Genomic DNA, 19729 nt, shown 5'->3' with positions numbered 1-19729 from the left:
GAGTTTTGACACAGCCATTACTTGGTTTTTCATGTAGGAAGTGTCAGCTGCTTCTCGAGGCTGGGGGCGGGCTGGTGGGGCTGTCCTGGGGGCAAGCCTGCGGCCCCCAACTCCTCAGCGAGGTGGCGGGGAGCTTTCGGAAACCCGTGGGACGGGGGCAGCCTCCCTGCCTGCCCGTGGCTGTGGCCGTGCGGGTGGGTTTCCACCTTGGGGGAGCTGCACGTGCCTCCCAGGAGCTGCTTGCTGCAGCTTCTCCGTGCTCGATGTCACCACAAACCCGCGTCCCCTGTCCTGGTGGAGGCACCCCGGGGCCCGCTGGCCACGCTCGTGGTCTAAAATTTTGGGTAGACCTGTGTGGTGCCAGGAGTTGGACTCGATGATCCTTGTGGGTCCCTTCCAACCCGGGATATTCTGTGATTCCGTGATTCTTTGTGTTCGCCAGCCCCATCTCTGCCAGCAGATATCAGCTCTGTGTCCCCTGAGCTGCGGGGAGCCGGTGCCCCAAGCCCCCTGCAGGCCCAGGGCCGTGCCCAGGTTGGGGGCATTGCCTGTCCCTGTCCCTGTCCCTGTCCCCGTCCCCCTGGCGCAGCGGGGCCGCACTTGGCCTTGTCACTTCCCGCTGCCGTGGTGTCGGTAACCGGAGGGGGCTTTGTGCTGCTGCCGAGGCCGTCACAGCCAGGGCCGCAGCCTCGGGTGCCCGTCGGTGCCACCATCACCGTGCCACCCACAGGGGGGTGGCAGCTCCCAGCCCGGCCCCACGTGTCCCAGTGGGGCCAGATGTGATGAGTGGGGACGTGGTGGCAGAGCCCAGCGCGCGGTGGCGTGGCCGCAGCACCGGGCACCGACCCGTCCGTGCTCGCTGCTCCCCCTGCTCCTCCGGGCTCCCCGTCCCAAATCCCCAAGGGTAAGGGCTGGGGGAGCGGCGCCTTGAGCCCCGAGGTGCTGTAGGAGCCCCCCCCAATCCCACGTCGGCCCTGAGTACGTCCCCAGCACCCGGGGACCTTCCCCTGGTGTCCCCAGCTGGGGTGGCCACGAGCCACCGCTTGGTGTCGGTGCCGTCCACACGTGTCCCGGGGGAGAGGGGCCCAGTGGGGGGGGGGGGGGACAGGACCGGGGGGTGCTCCTGTGGCTTTTGGGGTCCTCTGGGACATCCCCAGCCGGACTCAGGAGGATGCAGCACCCCCAGGCACCCCAAAACTGCCCTGGGGGTGCCCAAGGCCAGGCTGGATGGGGCTGGGGGCAGCCTGGGCTGGGGGCAGGGGTCGTGCCCATGGCAGGGGTGGCACCGGGGGGGCTCTGAGTACCCCCAAACCCCTCTGTGAGCCCCCCCTGCAGCTGCGTCCCACGGCTGCGGGGGCACCGGAGGGGTGCTGACCTGACCCCCCCCCCCCCCGGCCCGGACCCTGCATGCACCCCCCCCCCCAAATAAATAAAATAACTATCCGAACCTCATTCCTCCCACACCTTCTCACCCAGGTCGGGGGGGGGGCTTCACCCCACATCCCCCCCCCCTCACCCTCAAATCCGGGGGGAAACCAGGCGGGGGGGGGGGGGGGCTCCGCAGCCCCCCGGGAGCCCTCAGGGGCCGGGCAAAGGCTGAGCCCCGCCGCGGGGGCGGCTCCCGGCTGCCCCCCCCACCCCCCCCCACCCCCGCCGTCGTCCTCCCCCCCCCCTTTTCCCCTTCCCCCTGCCCCGGCTCCGGTGCCGGTGGCGGCGGCGATGGAGCCCGGCGCTGCCGCCGCCCCCCCCCGCGGCCCGGGGCCGGCCTGAGGCGGCGGCGATGCGGCGGCGATGGAGAAGCTGGCGGCGGGGCTGGCCCGGCTCCGCTGGAGCCCCGCGGCGCTGCCCCTGGACGCGATCGTCAGCAAGTGCCGGCTGCCCACGCTGGTCTGCCTGGGGCAGGGTGAGCGGGGCCGGGGGGCAGGGGGACGGGGAGGGGGGCAGGGGGACGGGGAGGGGGCAGGGGGACGGGGACGGGGGCAGGGGGACGGGGAGGGGGGCAGGGGGCAGAGGGATGGGGGCAGGGGCCGGGGGGAGCAGGGGATGGGGACAGGGGTGGGGACAGAGGGACAGGGACAGAGGGATGGGGGCAGAGGGACAGGGAGGGGGGCAGAGGGATGGGGAAGGGGGCAGAGGGATGGGGGCAGAGGGATGGGGGCAGAAGGACAGAAGGACAGGGACAGGGGCTGGGGGGAGCAGGGGATGGGGACAGAGGGACAGGGACAGAGGGATGGGGATGGGGACGGGGGATGGGGAGAGAGGGACGGGGAGTAGGGGGTGCAGGGGATGGGGACAGGAACAGAGGGATGGGGACAGAGGGACACGGACAGGGAGAGGGGCTGGGGGGGGGCAGGGGATGGAGGCAGAGGGATGGGGATGGAGACGGGGACAGGGACAGAGGGACAGGGACAGGGATCAGGAAAGGGATGGGAAGAATGGGGGGGGGTGCAGGGGACAGGGCTGGGGACAGAGGGACAGGGACAGAGGGAAGGGACTGGGATGGGAAGCTTGGGGGGATGAAGAGGGCAGGGACAGAAAGAGGGACAGGGAAAGAGAGACAGGGACAGAGGGACGGGGACAGAGGATGGGGACAGAGGGATGGGAGTGAGGCAGGGCTGGAGGGGCTGGGGATGGACGGGGGGACAGGGACAGAGGGAGGAGGGACGGAGCGGTGGAAGGAGGTGAGGCAGGGATGGAGGGGACAGGGAGCAGGGGAGGGCTGGGAGAGGGGGGTCGGGGGGGGGGGCGACAGAGGGGGCAGGGAGAGCGGGATGGGGAGCTGGGGGGGCTGGGGGGGCTGGGGAAAGAGGGGCTGGGAGGGAGGAAGGGCTGCAGCGGATGGGGACGGACGGAGGGACTGGGACAGACAGGGACGGGGATGGAGCAGGCAGGGCGATGGGGGGGCTGGGGAGGAGGGGAGGGCAGGGGGGGCTGGGGGGGGATGGGGGGGGGGGGAGGCTGGGAGGGGTGGGACAGGGACGGGGCCGAAGGGCACGAGGGGAGATGAAGGCCGGAGGCGTGAGGAGGAGGAGGGCGGCTGGAGGCCGGGTGACCGCCCCCTCCCCACCAGTGGCAGTGGGGACCCCGCGCTGCACCCCCAAATTCCCTCCTCCCCTGCAGCCCCACGGTTTGGGGGGGGGGGGCTCCCACCTTTTGGGGTGCCCAGGGTGGGGGGGGTCCCAGCGGTGCCTCCCCCCTCCCCAGGCACAGGCTGGGGGGGGGGGCACAAAGGGGCCGCCTGCGCGGGGCTGCCGGGCCAGCGCCGGCCTTTGCCCATTTCCCTGGTAACTGTTGCTGAGATTTCGGGATGGAGGCGCCCGGCACGGCCACGGAACCCCCCCCCGCCTGCACCCCCCCCTGCTCGGGGAACAGAGCCCCTCAGCCCCCCCCACCCCCCCCAGCCCATCCCTGGTGGTCCCCAGACGTGGAGCAGGCTCAGACCCGGACCCCCCCACACCTTGCCCTGGGGTGCTGGCGATGGCCCTGGCTCGGGCTGGCATTTTCGGATGCGTTCCTCGCCCCTCGGTCTGGCCCCGCTGCCCTGAGAGCTGGGGGGGGGGGGGGGGGGCTCTAAGGGGTGAGGGTGGCTGGGGGGTCTCCGGGGGGGGTCTCCGGGGGGGTCTCCGGGGGTCTCTGGGGGTGCCCAGGGGTTGACACAGCGGGGCTGTGGCTCAGGAGGGCAGCGTCTGCCTGATGCTCGGGTCAGTGCCTCGGGATGTGGGGGCGCGAGGAGCTGAAAGTGGGCTGCGGGGGGGGGGGCCTGACAGTGCTGACCCCAACCAGGGACAGGGACAGGGACAGGGACGGGGACACCTGGGTGTGAGCACGGCGGTGCAGGGCTGTGCACGGCTGCGGGTGCGTGCGGGGAGCCACGCAGGGCATGCAGCCGGGGGGGGGGGGGGCACAGCCAGGAGCACCCTGCCCCGTTGCACGGCGTAGGGGCAGAGCGGGGTGTCAGGGGACAGGCTGAGCCCCCTTTGGAGCAGGACATGTCCCGTCCCCCCCCCCCCAAGGACTCGCTGCGCCCCTCCGGAGCCGGCTGCAGCCTGGGGGGGTGCCGGGCCCCCCCCGAGCCGCCTCGCCCCGGCCTGCAGCGCGGCCCCGTGTCAATAAAGTTGTTGTTCGGCCGCTGCCGCAGCCTTTCAAGAGGGACAAAGAAAATTGTTTCCAGGGCAACTGGCGGCTCTTGGCAGCGGGCACCTGCTCGCCCATCGCCCGGTGCCCGGCCCCCCCCCCCCCCCCCCCCCCCCCCCAAACCCGCACCCCCCTCGGGGCTCCCCCCGCGGCCGTCCCCAAGCCTGGGGCTCGCCGTCCCCTTGGCCGTGCTGCCCCCGTCCCCCCCGTCCCCCCCAGCCCCAGAAGCGGAGCTGAGCAGGAGGGGGCCCTGAGCGTGTTTTAGGCCTTGGCATTGCCGCGCTCTCTTTTGGGGGGGGGCCGTGTTGCACACCTGGGGGGGGGGGGGTGGGATTGAGAGCAGCTCGCGGGGGTCAGGGGCTCGGCCCCCAGCTTTGGGACAGGAGCTCCCCAGGCCCTGGCAGGGAGGGAGGTGGGGGCTGGGGGGGGGGGGGGGGCACACAGGGGCTGGGGGCTGGAAAGGGCCCTGGGGAGCCTGGGGGAGGCCGGAGGCAAAGGCGGGAGCTGGGTCCTGGCAGCCTTCCCCCCCCGGCCCCGGGGCTGGTGGCACATGGGGTGTGGGGGGGACACCAGCAGGACCTGGCTGGGGACCGGTGCTGGGTGCTGCAAAGCAAGGGGGGGGGGGGAGTGGGGAGCAGTTCTGCTGTCCTGGGGGGGCTGGCACCCATGGGTGGGCTCCCCAGAGCTGTGTCCCCCACTGCCCCCCCCCCCCCCCCCAGGGGCTCAGCCCGTCCCCGTCCCCCCGCAGGGGAGTCGGTGGAGGGGGTGAGCGCCCAGGACGTGCTCCTGATCCACTCCTGCCGCCAGTGGACGACGGTGACGGCCCACAGCCTGGAGGAAGGGCACTACGTCATCGGCCCCAAAATCGACATCCCCCTGCAGTACCCAGGTGGGGACAGGGGGCCGGGTGGGCTGAGCCCCCCCCGGGAGGAACTGGGGCTGGGGGGGCTCCAGTTGGGGTCCCCATGGCATGGGGGGGGTGACCTGAGCCAGTTGGGGGCGAGGAGCTGCTCTGCTGGGGCTGCCGACGGTGAGGGTGGCACCCAGCCCGGCACGGGGGTGAGGAGGGATGGGGGGGGGGGGGCGACTGGGGTGGGGTGGGGATGGAGACAGGGACATGGACGGGGATGGGAACGGGGATGGGACACAGCAGGGAATGGAGACAGGGATGGGATGGGATGGACTAGGGATGGGGATGGAGACGGGGATGGGGATGGGACGGGGACAGGGATGGCATGGGGACGGGGATGGGATGGGGACGGGGATGGGATGGGGACGGGGATGGGATGGGGACAGGGATGGGATGGGGATGGGGATGGGGACGGGGATGGGATGGGGACGGGGATGGGACGGGGACAGGGATGGCATGGGGACGGGGATGCAGATGACAATGAGGATGGGGATGGAGACAGGGACGGGTTGGGATGGGGACCGGGACAGGGATGGGATGGGGACTGGTAAGGAACGGGGCCGGGACGGCGATGGGGACAGGCCGGGGCTGCTGTAGCAGACGAAGGTGCTGAGCTCACCGCGGCCGCCGTAGCGAGGGCCCTTAATGACCACTCCTAAGTGCTCGCCATGGCGGCAACGAGTCCTGCTAATAAATAAATAATGGGAAGTGGAGCGGGGGAGGGGCAGATCGCCCATCCCAAGGGGGGTCAGGGCAGTGGGGGGGGGGCACGCAGCGTGTTAACCGGCTCGGTGGGGCGCAGGGCAGCTCCTGCCACGGTCCCTGTCCCTTTGCTCGGGCGCCACGGCCCCGTCCTCCCCCAGCTTTTTGTGTCCCCTCTGCGCTGGCCCGGAGCAGAGCAGCCCCGCGCCGCGGCGCCGAGTTAATATTCCCATCAGGTCCCGTCCCCGCCACGCTCGCGCTAATGAAGGCAGAGTTTTGCTCCTGAATGCAGCCCTCCGGCTGCCTGGCTGCGCCTGGCCCCCCGCACACCGCTCTCTGTGGGGCTGGGGGCAGCTGGGGGGGGGGGCAGGAAGCCTCCGGGAGCCGCTCCCTCCATCCTTGGGGCATTTTTGTGGTCGCTTTGGGGTGTTCTCTGCCCCTATGGGGGTGCTGCAGGGGCACCGCTGGGGAGCTTGGTGCCCCCGGAGGTTTGCTTCGGGAGGAGAGAGCTCGGGATGGGCCCCAAATGGGATGGGGGCTCCAGGCTGGGCTCATCAGCTGCTGATGGGCCCCGATGAACCATGCCAGGGTGGCTGCGGGTCACCAGGGCCAGGGGGGGCCCCCTGTGCGCCCCTCTGACTGCTCCGGGGCTGGGTGTCCCCTGCAGGGAAGTTCAAGCTGCTGGACCAGGACCGGGACATCCGCGAGCCCGTGCAATATTTCAACAGCGTGGAGGAGGTGGCCAGCATCTTCCCCGACCGCGTCTTCGTCATGGAGGCCATCACCTTCAGCGTGAAGGTTGGCGTGGTCACTGCGGGGCGGGGTGGGGGGACAGCAGGGAATGGTAGGGGGACATCAGGGGCATTGGGGGACCATGGTGGGGCAGCAGCCGAACATCAGAGCATGGTGGTGAGGCAGCAGGGGTGGCGGTGGGACAGGAGGCGGTGGTGGGACATCAGGAGGTGCTGGTGGGACACCAGGAGGTGGCGGTGGGACACCAGGAGGTGATGGTGGGACACCAGGAGGTGGCGGTGGGACATCAGGAGGTGGTGGTGGGGCATCAGGAGGTGGTGGTGGGGCATCAGGAGGTGGCGGTGGGACATCAGGAGGTGCTGGTGGGACATCAGGAGGTGATGGTGGGACACCAGGAGGTGGCAGTGGGACATCAGGAGGTGGTGGTGGGACAACAGGAGGTGGTGGTGGAACACTACAGGATGGTGGTGGGACCTCAGGGTTGGGGGTGGGAGGTAAGGGGAAGGCAGCGGGACACCAGGGGGTGGCTGGTGGTGGGACACCAGGGGACGGTGATGGGGCACTGGGTGCCTGCTCAGCCACCGTCCGCCCCTGCGCAGGTGGTGTCGGGGGAGTTCAGCGAGGACAGCGAGGTGTACAACTTCACGCTGCACGCCGGGGACGAGCTGACGCTGATGGGCCAGGCGGAGATCCTCTGCGCCAAGACGGTGAAGGAGAAGTCGCGCTTCAACACCCTCCTGCGGAAGCTGGGCAAGGCGGCGCCGGCGGCGGGGGCCAAGCAGGTGAAGGGCAAGATGCCCTGCCTGATCTGCATGAACCACCGCACCAACGAGAGCCTCAGCCTGCCCTTCCAGTGCAAGGGCCGCTTCAGCACCCGCAGCCCCCTCGAGCTGCGGCTCCAGGAGGGCGAGCACACCATCCGCAGCATCATCGAGAAGGTGCGGCTGCCCGTCAACGTGGCCGTGCCCAGCCGCCCGGCGCGCAACCCCTACGACCTGCACGCCATCCGCGAGGGGCACTGCTACAAGCTGGTCAGCATCATCTCCAAGACGGTGGTGCTGTGCTGCATCCTGCGCCGGGACCAGCTGGTCCCCTTCCACTTCCTCCTGCTGGCCGACATGCCGCGCTTCCAGCTGCCCGAGGGGCTGCTCGGGGGGGACCCCCAGCTGGAGAAGCTGCTGCGGGAGAGCGCCGCGTACTGCCACGAGCGCTTCAACCCCGACGAGTACTCGCGGGCGGTGCGGGAGGCCAAGCCCGACTTTTCGGAGGAGTGCGCCAGCCCCCGGCGCTTGAGGCTCTGCCTGCCGGGCTGCGCCCGCGAGGAGCTCAGCCAGCCCCTGCAGCGCCTCTCGCTCTGCTTCTACGGCGGGGGGCTGCCCCGCGCCCCCCAGGACGCGGCTGCCCGCTGCCAGGACCCGCCGGGCGCCGGTACGGGGACACCGCGCCAGCAGCCGCCGCTGCCCGACTTCGCCGACCCCGAGAGGGAATACATGACGCCCGACTGGGCCGAGCCCGAGTTCAGGACTCAGGAGCCGCTGGAGATCCCCTACGAGGAACTCTGGAGCAACCAGGGCCTGGAGAGCTTCTCCTCGCCCGGCGGCACGGGGCGGCCGGACCTCGTCGCCTTCGGGGCCGCGTCCCCGCTGGGCTCCCCGCGCCGCCCTGGCGTGCCCAGGGATGAGCCCCTGGGGGACGCGCCACCCCCGGTGCCACCCAAATCGGAGGCGGTAAGAGCTGGGGGGTGGCCCCGGGGCTGGGGGGACCCAGCGGTGTCCCCACGCTGGGGGCACGGGGTGCGCCCACCGCGACCTGCTGTTGGGTTGGGGGGGTCCCGGGGCAGTGTCGGCCCTGCCACGACGGGGCCCTGACGGCGCTCGCCCCGTTGCAGGTGAAGGAGGAGTGCCGGCTGCTGAACGCGCCCCCCGTGCCGCCCCGGGGCGGCCGCCCCCCAGCACCCCGCAGCCCCCCAGGCCCCCTGCGCTTCCCGAAGCTGGCTCCGGCTCCCTCGCCCAGCCCCAGCCTCTCCTACTACTCCTCGGGGCTCCACGAAGGGTGAGTGGCTCGGGGACGCGGGGTGGCCCCCCCCGGGGCGGGATGTCCCCCGCACCGCGAGGTTTGGGGGGGGGGGACACAGCGTGGCCCTGGGGTGACGCTCGCCTTCCTCCGTCAGGTCGGTCCCGCGGAGCGGCAGCGGCTCGCCCTCGCCCGACGCCTACTCCCTGTACTGCTACCCCTGCGCCTGGGGCGACTGCAAAGCCGGGGACCCCCCCGGGCGCCCGCTGCCCCCCGCCGCCCAGCCCGGCCCCACCGCCTGGTCGGACCCCTGGGCCTACGCCGAGGCGGGGGCCGGGGGGGGCAGCGGCCGCTCCACCCCGCTGCCGGCGGCCGAGCCCCCCCTGAAACCCTTCCGCAGCTGCCCCCGCCTCAAGCCCCCGCACCCCCAAAAACGCTTCGCGCCCTTCGGGGCGCTCAACCCCTTCGCCGGCCCGGCCGAGTGGCCGGAGAGCCCGGAGTGGCCCAAGCCGCCTTCGGCCCCGGCTGCTCCCTCTTCCTCCTCCTCACCCGAACCCTTCGCCCCCTTCGAGGGGCCGGATCCGACGGCCCCCCCCCGCCCCCCCAAGGGTTTTGAGGGGGACAGCATCGTCATCCGCGGGGCGGCCCCGCTCTCGCCCGCCGTCCTGCGCGGGGCCGAAGGCGGCGTCGCCCGCCTCTACCTGGCGCAGGGCGTCATCGAGGTGCCGCCGGCGGCGCGGGGCGAGGGGGGGGCCCCGCCGGCTGCCCCCCGGCCCAGCGGGGACGGCTCGCCCTGGCTGCCCCCCGCCGACCTCTCGGCCCTCTCGGTGGAGGAGGTCTCCAAGTGCCTGCGCTTCATCGGCCTCTCCGAGGACGTCGTCAGCTTCTTCGCGCGGGAGCGCATCGACGGCAGCATCTTCGTGCAGCTCAGCGAGGAGATCCTGGCCGACGACTTCCGCCTCACCAAGCTCCAGGTGAAGAAAATCATGCAGTTCATCAAGGGCTGGCGCCCCAAGATCTAGCCGGGTGATGGGGTACCCCCAGCCCCAGCCACGCAGTGCCTCTCCCCGCTCTGGCTGCGGGGTTTCCTCCTCCCCGGGAGCTCGGCCCCACTGCCTGGGGCTCCCCCCTTTCTGTTTTAACACGGGACAGTAATTTTGGCCTCAACAGGCTGGAAAATATCGGAGTTTGCATTGACTGCTTTAACTTAATCCTTGTGGATTAGTGTAATAAACGTACGGGAGAGAACAAGCTGCCGTAGAAGCCCCTTGCTCGGGGAGGACGGGGACAGGGGCTTGGTGTGGGGGCCCGAGGGGTGGCACAGGGAAAGCAGAGCCGCTCCAGGCAAGGCTCGGAGCCCACGCACACAGCTCCTGTGCAGCCCCCAGCACAGGGCAGGGGTCCTGGGGGCCGCTGCCTCCCCCCCCAGGGAGGGCTGAAGGCTGCTCGCCAGCCCTGCAAGCAGGCAGCTGCCTCCCCCAGGGCAGCAGAGGCAGGCTGAGAGGACGTCTCGGCCAAGTTTTGCGCTGCTGGCTTTGAGAAACGAGCACAAACGCGACGTGGAAAGAGCAGCATCGCCGCGCGAGCACCCTGCTGCTGCCGGGGGACAGGCAGGGCACCGCGGCGAGGCAGGGAGGTGGAGGCCAGGCCGGCTCTGAAATTAGCGACAGGTGCGCGGAGATTTAAAGCCTTTTAGTTTAAATTGAGCTCTCCCCACGGGGGGACCCTTCTGGCCTTTGGCTGCTTGATTTGCAATTACAGGCGGGTCCATCTGCCAGGATAACCCCGGCGGCAGCGCTCGGGGCCAGACAAAAGAGCCGGAGGCTCCTCGCAGGCACTGATTGATGGCGGAGGTGACAGAGCAGGGCTTTGTTCTGCACTGCTGCCCTCCCCTGCCTCTCCCCACCAGTGCCCCCCCCCCCCCCTTTGTCAGTCTCACAGCTCAGCAGGCTGCCAGCAAGCGTGGGCGGCCCCCCGACACACCGAGAGGACCCTGGAGGATTGCCTGAACGCTTTATTTCCACCCCGAGCGGTTCCGTTCCTCGGTGCCAAGCGGCTGCGCCCCAGCGAGACAGGATGAGAAGCAGGCATGGAGTCCGAACCCGGGAGACGGGGATTTATTGGTGCTTTATGGAAAGGCAAGGCCGCAGGGCCGGCCGCGTGGATGCTGCTGCCTGCCAGGCCCCAGGAGCGCTGGTGGTTGCGATACGAGAGCCGATACAGAAGAAACGCTCTCTGTCAGCAAGGAGCCACCAGGCCCACGCTGGCCCAGGACGGATGTGCCCGACACACGGTAGCTGATAAGGCACTTGAAATGACTGCAAGCCACAAGGCAATCTGCTATCACCCTCCTTCCTCTCCCTGCCTCTCCCCCGGGCGCTTTGCAGATTAACCTACAGAGAATTGGGTGGTGCTGGAGCGCCGGTGCCCCCGGCTCAGGCTGTCGGTGCGTCTCGGGCAGGCGTCACGGGCCCCGCTCACTGGTGGAACTTCTTGCCCGGGCTGTTGGCGTAGTCCAGCAGCAGCTGGCACGGCGTGAACTGGCTGCCGTAGACGGCCTCGTACTTCCGCAGCTTGTCCACCAGCTGCTTGGCTCCGTAGGAGTCTGCGTACCTGAAGGGACCTGCCGGGGACAGGGGGAAAGTGGGACGGGTGCTGAAGAAGGGAAAAACACCATACCAAGGCTCCCGGAAGGGTGACAGCACTGGGTATGGCAGACGTGTCCTCCACAAGAGAGCCCCGGCTGCTGCCACGTGGAGCCAGCACCCCAAGCTTCCCCTGTGAGCCCAGCTCAGAAGGGAGCAGGAAGGTGCTGCCGCCTTTGTGCCTTGTGTCAGCCCTCGCTGGTGCTTTTGCTTGGTCTGAAATATCCATCCTAAAACTGGCAGCGTAGCTGTGAGGGTCCCTGCATGCCACGGAATATGCTGGGGGTACTGCAGGCTGGAACAAGCAGAGCACAAGGTGGGACAAATCATTTTCATCCCTCTCCTGGTTTGAGCTTGCTGCAAGGAGGGAATTACCGGGGACCCTGCAGAAGCACTACCGCGTGGCTTAGAGCCCTCCCTGTCTTTCAGTTGTGACCCAAGCCTCAGCTCATGCCTTGCCCAGTGCCCTGGCCGTGGCCACAACCACCCAGCCAGGCTGCGGATGGGTCCGAGAGGACTTTGCCCACACTCTTGGCTAGGACCAGGCCAATGTACTTGCTGGAAACCTCAGCCATGGTGCACAGCACTCATCAGCTCATCTGTATCTGCGAGGTGGGTCCCTGGACACCGCTTCCCAGTCCCGCATGCAGCGAGAAACCATTTCCAGCAATGCTGCAGGAAGCCTGCCTGCCCGCCCAGGCCAGTCGCGGTGGCAAGAGAGGAGATACGTGGTTGGACGAGATGATCCTGAAGGTCTTTTCCAACCTTAATGATTCTCTGATTCTATACCAGAGCCTCATTTTTCACTGAAGGCCATACAGCTGCACAAAAGCCAGGGACTTAAAAATGCAGGACCTTCGCAAGTCTCCCAGTCCACCTGCCCCCATGACTATCAGGCAGAAAAGCTCTTTTGAGTGATGGGAAGTGCTGATGAGGCTGGGGCCAGCATGGATCTGCCTTCTTGCTCCAACCTGAAGACAGCAAGTGGCCTGGTTCCTGTCCCCTGATCCTCACCACCTCTGTGAAACGGCTGTACCAGCAAAGGAACTCCCCAGGGCCACGGCAGAAATGCCCCGCACTCCTTTAAGCAGCTCTCAGGCCCGCTGCCAGCTCCCAGGTGGGAACGCTGAAGCAACGTCCCTGGCTCAGGCTTCACATGGGAGAGCAACACCCATGCCGCAGCTCAGACCTGGCCTCAGAGCCCACCAGAAAAGCCCCCGACAAAGTTCTCGAGCCAAGTCAGGCAGGCCTCGCCACCCCGCAGCTCCCCCACTCACCTCCCAGGCACGGCGGGAAGCCCAGGCCAAACACAGCACCAATGTCTCCCTCCACAGGGTTGCTGAGGATCCCTTCCTGCAGGCACATGGCTGCCTCGTTCACAAACCTCGTCACCAGGCGCATCTGGATATCCTCCTCGGTGCAGCTACCAGGAGAGAAGAGTCTGTAAGGGCTGTGCGGCTTACACAGCAGCTGGATGGAGGAGTACATGAGACCAGTGGAGGTGGGGGGCAGGGACAGGCCTTGGTGGGGGGGGGAGGAACTCATTGGAAAGGTCCCCAGCCTTGTGAGGCTAAGGGCTGCCAAGTTCTGCGCTGTGACTCCAGGCAGGCATGTGGGGATGGCGAGGAGTCCATCTGGCCAGATGGGAACTGCTCCAGGAGACATTTCAGCGCCAGGCTCTGCAACAGGTCTGCCCCATGAAGGTCAGGGAGGGCAGCTGCTCAAACCGACCCTTCCGCTGTGTCAAACCCCACCTTGGGAAAGCTTCCTGCAGGAGGTGCTAAAGCAAGGTGCTAAATCCACAGGTGTTCCACTCCTGCTAGCACGGGCTCTTCAGAGCCAGCAGCCTGCCCCCTGCACGCCGGCTGGGAACCCAGATGCCACCTAGAGTGACTCCACGTTTAACGGTGTCTTCCCGGGCTCCTGGAGCTGGGAGCCAGGAGGAGCTGGGCAGGGGCTGAGCCAGCCCACGCCACCACAGGTACTCACACTTCAGGTTTGGCTGGCACCTTGAACCGTGCCAAGATCTCATCCATGCCAGAATTCACACTCCTGTTCTTCACCCCCTCCTGGTAAACGTAAAAGCCCTTCCCCGCCTTGCGGCCTGCCGGGGGAAAAAAAAAAAGCAGAGTCAGATCCTGCCACGTGTCTCCTACGTTGGTGACACCTGTGCCTCTGATCTCGTGACTGCCCCTTCCGTTAGTGTGAGCAATCCTCCCGGCACAGGCAGCTTCCCTGCGCTTCAGATCGAGCCCGTTTCCTGCCTCATGAAGCAGGGAGGGAAGGGGCCCCCATCCAGCTGGCTCCTTGGCAAAATGCTGCCGCCTGTGCCAGGCCCCAGTGCCTTCGCTAGGTCCAGAGGACAGTCAATGTCACAATCCACGGCTACAGCAGCAAAAAGACACAGCCTTTGGCCATGGGAGCAAGGGGGAGAGACGACAACATCCAAGTAACCCTCGCTGCCAGCTTCTGGTCACAGCAAGTGGTGTTTGGAGGGTGAACTGACCAAGCGCAGGGCCCCCTGGGGCACACTGCTCCGTCCTGGCATGCTCAGAGGCAACAGCACCTCTTATACTCAGTGCCACCAGTGAGCAGCTTCTGCCGCATGGACAGAGCCATCACCCTCCCTCACGTGGAGCTTCTAAGCCTCAGTTCGGGGCCTGCTTCACTTCAGCACGTTCATTTCCAGCCTCTTGCTCCCTACCTCCCAGAGTGCACGTGCAGGTTTAATGGAGGGGCTAGAGAGAACTTCGTGATCTCCTGCCTGCTGCCTTTGCTCTGCGCAGCACCCCTGCCTGCTGCAGCCGATTCTGCAAAGGAAGGTCCAGCTGCATCCGAGGGTTTATCCTCTGACTGCTCTCACCTGAGGCAGAAGGGGCTGATGGATGCTGTTACTTGCCCTCGAACAAAGGGGAAACGTTGGATTAGAACAGCCCGGTGTCTCACCTAAGAAGCCTTTTTCCACCATGAGTTTGAACAACTCGATGCTGCCGCCTCCAAAGCGCTCGCCAAAGGCCTTGCCGAGGTCCTCGGCCACGTGCGTGGCCACATCCACACCCACCTCGTCGATCAGCGTGGCAGCACCCACCGGAAAGCCAAAGGCTGTAGAGATGGCGTCTATTTTCTTTGGGTCAACGCCCTCCTGCAGGAACAGAAGGGGGAAGCAGTGAGATCTCGGGGCGAGGGCCCTGGGAACCCAGCACGGGGGCAGAAAGGCTCGTCGGGGGCCGCAGGCTGCGACCAGCCCCACTGGCTGCTTGAGAACAGGCAGGAGCAGCATAGTTGTGCTTGCACCGCTCCTGACTCTCCCCTGCCACTATGCGAAGAGGGCAAACCCTCAGCACTGCCTGCACCAGGTCTCATCAGACCACAGCGCAGCCAAGAACAGGCTGTGGGTAACCACAGGCACCGGGGCTGGGGCCTGGCTTCCACTGACTGACGCAGTGCGATGCAAATTCCTTACGACTGACACCAAGTCCCGTGCAGGACAGGGCTTTCTTCTGCGGGGTGCCTTCAGCAGGGCAAAAACCTGCACACCTCAAAGACCGAGCAGGGCAGGGGTTCCTGCCCTTGGCGGCAGATTTGCTCATGGTCCACCTGCCACCGTGTGCTGTGTCAAACCGCGATGAGGACGGCCTGACTCCTAGCCCAGAAAGGCGCTCTCAAGCCTGCTCCGCTCAGCCGCAGAGCCGAGAGAAACCTGCGTGTGCACCCCTGCCTTGCTCCCAGCCTCCGTTTTGAATGCAGCACGGGCAACACTGCCCTCTGCTCTGCAGCCCTGGGCGGCTGATCCAGGGGGAACAGGTCACCGCTTTGGGAGAGCGGCCTTGCAGGCGATGCAGGAATCGCCATCTTGCTTGTCACAGCACCGAGCAGAGCACAGTGCAGATAAAAGGGCATCTGCGATGCACACCCTGCCTCACATGTACCTTACGTGTTCTGAAATCTAGGTCCGGTACCACAACAGCTGTCCAAATGAGCTTCCCAACAGCTCTGGGTGAGAAGACACACACCCAGTCATAGCCTGAGCGCAGGGGCTAGGCCAAGGGTTTGGAACTTGGGGCAGCTAGTCACCAGGCTTCAGTGGGCTTTTACACTTGGCGAATATCTTCAAGCCAGGATCTAGGGAGAAACCCGTCCTAGCAGACGCCAGGAAAGATCTGGCCTCGTGTAGTTTAACGTGCAGCTCCCCAGCTTCACCTGCGCATGGGGATGCAGTGGGAAGACGGCCACTCTGCAGGTGTAACTTACACCAGCATTCCCACGAGCTGCCTGAGCTGCACCCTCAGGCTGCTTCCTCACCCACTTCCCTCCTTGGCCAGGACTAGGGCTGGCCTGGTTCGGGGCAAGGAAGCAGCAGAGCTGGGGGACACCCTGTAGCCGACGGGATACACACCTGGAGAACTCGGACCACTTCTGCCAGCATCGGCCCCAGGCACCTGGTGGTGTAGAAGCCAGGTCCGTCCTAGGGGAGAAGAGTGCGACAGGAGGCAGGTGAGAACAAACTGCAGGAACGCGGCCCCTGTCAGCAGCACAAGCACCGAGTCTCACTGCCCAGCCTGCAGTTCAGACACATGCAACTCCATTTTTAACGGTATGCAGTCAACTCCTAGAACAGCTTTTACCTGTAGGGCTCAGCAGAGTTTGAAGACTTAAGAATTTACTGCCTGGAAATCCCCACGAGAGTGTTTTTATTTAAAATAGTGCCTGGAGGACCCAAGCAGGCGGCAGAAAACCCATTCACCAAGCCCAACAGGCTGACAGGGTGAAAGGGTGCTAAGCACAAGTGAAACAGGCTTTAAGCTGTTGTTTCACCTCTGATAGTGCTCGCAACGTCAGGAAGCAGCAGACTGGCTACAAACTGCCATCTGATGTGGGGGCGAGGGTTACAGAAGCAGCACGGTCTCCCCTGGCCTGCAGCGATGCCTAGAGCACCTTCAGACCGTCCAGTTTTCCCAGCACCACCTGAGACCAGCTGTGCAGCGCTGGCAGCCTCACACATCAGTGAAAAGTCCGGCCCAAAGCGACACTTATTGACACTTACCAAACCGCCCCGAGCCTACAGGGTGAACCCCCCCCCGCAGCTGACACAGCATCACCGACACTTTCTACTTCACGAGCACGAGACCTGTTCCGAGGGCTGTGCACGCAGCAGCTACCAGCCTAACGAGCAACTGAAACCCCGCAGCGTTTTGAGGCTCTCCTCCTAGAGATCACAGCTGTCTGTCCTCGGCCCCTGCCTCTCTTCTCCCTCTGCTTTGCACAACTCTCCCCCTACATTTGCACACGTATTTGTACCCTCCCTCTTGCACAAGATTTAAATCCAGAACGGGGACAGTTACTGCTCACAGGCCCCGCTGTCCTTGCATTCCCCCAGGGAGAAGAGGCTGTGGGAGTCCTGCCAAGACTGTTCCATCTTGGATGCCACTACAGCCTGCAGCCTCCTGAAAGCTGCTTAGAGCAGGGACGCCAGCACCTGTGCCTTCTGACCCTTTGTGGCTGCTCCAAGGGACACCTGAAGCACCACCTGGGCACCTGCCCCTTTTCTAATCTCCATTTCTACTCCTCAGCACGAGTAGCTAATTCCATCTCATCCACAGCCAAGTTTCAGCCTCCTCTCAGCGCACAAGCCCACCCTTCCCTTTATTATCCCAGCTTGTATTTTGTGCAGCGTTCCCTCACCTTTACCACGATGACGACCTTGCCCTGTTTGAGGCCAACAGCAACAGCAGAGGCGGCCGTGTCCTGGGATGTTTTGTCTGTGGTGATGATTTCCAGCAGCTGCATTTTGTCAACGGGGGAGAAGTAGTGCATCCCGATCACCTAGGCAGAAGAAGAGCTCAGGGTTAAGACAAATTCTGGCTCCCATGGTAAACCACTGGGAAAATCAAGTCCCAGCTGCAGAAGGAAGCAGGCCAGCATGGATTGCAGGACCCACCACCATACAGCGTTGTCATCCAGCCATGTACTTCACTCCCTCTCCAATTTCTCTCTCTCTCCTTGGCTTTCCCCAGGAAGCAGCCCCTGTCCCACAGCTCTTGCCTCAGTGAGCACGTAACTACGCTTGCAGGACCAAGAGCGCTGCTCAGCTCTCTGTACTTGTTAATGATATGGCAGCAAAACTTGTCTGGGAATCTCAGCTGGGGTCAGTCCCCAGGTGGATCACGTGCACGGTGTGATGTGTGTGATCTGCAGGTGCTAGCTGAGCGGGGGGAGCAACCGCCTGCCTGGGTGGCGCTTCTTCTGGACGCTCAAAGTGGAGCAGCAAAGAGACAGATGTTGAGCAGAATCCCTGTGCTCTGCTTGTATTTTTTTTTTGGGGGGGTGATGAAGTGAATCTAAGGACAAGAAGGCATGTTTCCAGAACCTAATTACAGAGGTAAGCACAGCCTTCCTCTGGGAGCAACACTGAAGCGGAGATTATTCGTCTGTGTGCCTCATCCTGCTAACACGGCCACGTAATCAGGATGTCACCTTCATGCCTCCTGGAAGCTACGCTTGGCACTAAGCTCTGCCTAAGTCAGAGGCACCTTGAAGGACATCTACAGTCTGCAAAACTAATTAAAGAAAATACATTAATTAGTTAACTGATTTCCTATTAGTTTCCCCATAAAGAGTCATTACACAGGCAATTTATTCAGCAAGAGGATGTTATTTGCAAGTATGTACGAGTAAGGCACAATTTGCATTTCTGATGCAACTGAGGCCTGAACAGCAAAGCAGGAAGAGGCTCTCCAGGGTCACAGGAACCTCCAGCAGCAGGGAGGCACAGCAGTACACCACTTGTGCTGTAAGACAAGCAGCAGGGGCAAGGCGCTGCCCTGGGCAGATCTGAGAAACTTGTAGGAGTTAAGGAAACCAGCCATGGGCACTTCTGCCTTCGCATTTGTGTAACAATTCCCAGATGAGCTCTAGAGCTTCCGTTTCCTCAGGGGCTGCTGCCTCCACATTCCACCTATCTCCGAGAACCCGGCTCTTGCCACCACGGTATTATTACCCTGCAGGGGAACTGCTTGCTCCACCCTGCGTTTTCTGCAGCCCCACATAGGCAGAGCAAACGCCTCAAGTAAGGGGAAAACACTTCTCCCTTGTTATATCAACGCCGCCCTAGACTGAGGCTCAGCCCACAGGAGGTGACTCCACCTGGTTACAGATTCCTCACGCTACGTCAGATGCTGCCGTGTCATTGTCATGTCTGCTCTCCTGCTGCTGCTCCTCCCTGAAGGGTACACGTCTCCTGCAGGGCCGCTGTCAGACCTGCCAGTCTCGTGCTAACAGAATCACAGGTACCCTTGGAAATCAAGAGGGCACTGAAAAAAGTGCATAGCGGACTCCTTCCAGAGCAGTGCCTTCACACACCTCAGAGGGTCGCTCCATCAAACAAGGCGCTCAGGGCAGGCTGCTCCACGGGAACTGGTGTTCATAGAATGGTTTGGGTTGGAAAGAACCTTGAAGATCATCCAGTTCCACCCCCCTGCCATGGGCAGGGACACCTCCCACTAGACCAGGTGGCTCAAAGGCCCATCCAGCCTGGCCTTCCAGACATGGGGCATCCACAATTTCTATGGGCAGCCTGTTCAGCGCCTCGCTACTCTCACAGTAAAGAATTTCCTTCTTATATCTAATCTAAATCTCCCCTCTTTTAGTTTAAAGCCATTTCCCCTTGTCCCATCCCTACACTCCCTGATAAAGAGCCGCTCCCCAGCTCCTACCCGGCTGCACTTGCCTGGGCTAAGGGATGAGGATGCAGCTATTATACAGATACGGCTGTTTAGACTTCAAGCAAACAGCTGGAGTCCTCTGTTCCAAACGCCCTGCTACAAGCTGTATCGCTGCACTCAGTGCTCCGTTCACATGGACAACTTGGAGCCAGGCAGAAAACCCACCACACCCTTCAGGAGTTTGATTCTATGGCTGACTGTGGCTTCGGTTTCAGCACTTCTGAGTTCAGCTTCCAGCCACCAACTTTTCCTCCCTTTTTGCTGTTAGACCAGTGCCTTCTCCCTGAGAAGGCACGTTCCCATCATGGTAAGTCACTCCTATGTCTAACCACCTTATCAAAATGACCCAAATCTCCCTGGCTGGAATTTTCTTAGCTCGAGTCCTTCCATAGCTCTTCTATCCCGCTGCGCACATCAGTATTTCCTAAAGCACGCTGACCTCCCTAACGCACACTGCCTTGCCAATATCACACTTGACGGGAATCCACCTTCATCCCCTTCCTACCTGCCCAAAGATCACAAGCTCTTTGTTCAAAGCTGGCTCTGGGGGCAGAGGCTGAGCTGTTTCATGTTCTGAGGAAGAAGCAGAAGAACCCGACACTCACCTACAGCAAAGCCATTTTGCCACTAACAGGCAGCTCAGCACACTCACAAGCTCTTTGGCACTGGGTACTCACCTTCTCTGGCCTCTTGCTAACAGCAGCAATTTGGTTGATCGGGAGGGCAGACGTGTTACTGGCGAAGATACAGTGAGGAGGGATCACCTGTGGCAGGGGGTGGAAGAGGCAGTTTAAATGCACAGGCTCCAAAGTCAGACGTGATGTACAGAACCTGAGAGCAGCGCTAGCACA

The 19729-nt window shown here is 64.4% G+C and overlaps 2 protein-coding genes across 2 annotated transcripts in view; one reads left to right on the top strand and one right to left on the bottom strand.

Moving 5' to 3' along the window:
- Nucleotides 1-1741: 1741 nt before the first annotated feature.
- On the top strand, nt 1742-11137 carry GAREM2 (GRB2 associated regulator of MAPK1 subtype 2). The gene is made up of 6 exons (XM_080584200.1): nt 1742-1903; nt 4883-5023; nt 6414-6544; nt 7099-8226; nt 8388-8551; nt 8670-11137. The coding sequence occupies exons 1-6, from the start codon at nt 1792-1794 to the stop codon at nt 9532-9534; spliced, it is 2541 nt and encodes an 846-aa protein (XP_080440326.1). The 5' UTR covers nt 1742-1791; the 3' UTR covers nt 9535-11137.
- The window catches only part of HADHA (hydroxyacyl-CoA dehydrogenase trifunctional multienzyme complex subunit alpha), a 27427-nt gene continuing 18209 nt past the window's right edge, over nt 10512-19729 (bottom strand). Inside the window, exons 14-20 of the mRNA XM_080584201.1 lie at nt 19556-19642; nt 16840-16980; nt 15554-15622; nt 14104-14299; nt 13147-13261; nt 12435-12580; nt 10512-11135 (exon numbers count right to left, since the gene is read on the bottom strand). Coding sequence (XP_080440327.1) covers nt 10990-11135; nt 12435-12580; nt 13147-13261; nt 14104-14299; nt 15554-15622; nt 16840-16980; nt 19556-19642 — 900 coding nt within the window. The 3' untranslated portion in view covers nt 10512-10989. The remainder of the gene's footprint in view (nt 11136-12434; nt 12581-13146; nt 13262-14103; nt 14300-15553; nt 15623-16839; nt 16981-19555; nt 19643-19729) is intronic.

Source organism: Anser brachyrhynchus (assembly GCF_964034855.1).
Source record: "Anser brachyrhynchus genome assembly, chromosome: 3".
Taxonomy (NCBI): Eukaryota; Metazoa; Chordata; class Aves; order Anseriformes; family Anatidae; genus Anser; species Anser brachyrhynchus.
Note: the sequence above shows the minus strand (reverse complement) of the source record. Positions and strands in the feature narration are given on the sequence as shown.

What these genes read in the sequence shown, in the direction of transcription:
- GAREM2 (XM_080584200.1), top strand. Translation starts at nt 1,792, where the DNA reads ATGGAGAAGCTGGCGGCGGGGCTGGCCCGGCTCCGCTGGAGCCCCGCG. An exon ending in CATCCCCCTGCAGTACCCAG is followed by an intron (nt 5,024 to 6,413) that starts GTGGGGACAGGG and finishes TGTCCCCTGCAG; the next exon opens with GGAAGTTCAAGCTGCTGGAC. An exon ending in TGCCACCCAAATCGGAGGCG is followed by an intron (nt 8,227 to 8,387) that starts GTAAGAGCTGGG and finishes GCCCCGTTGCAG; the next exon opens with GTGAAGGAGGAGTGCCGGCT.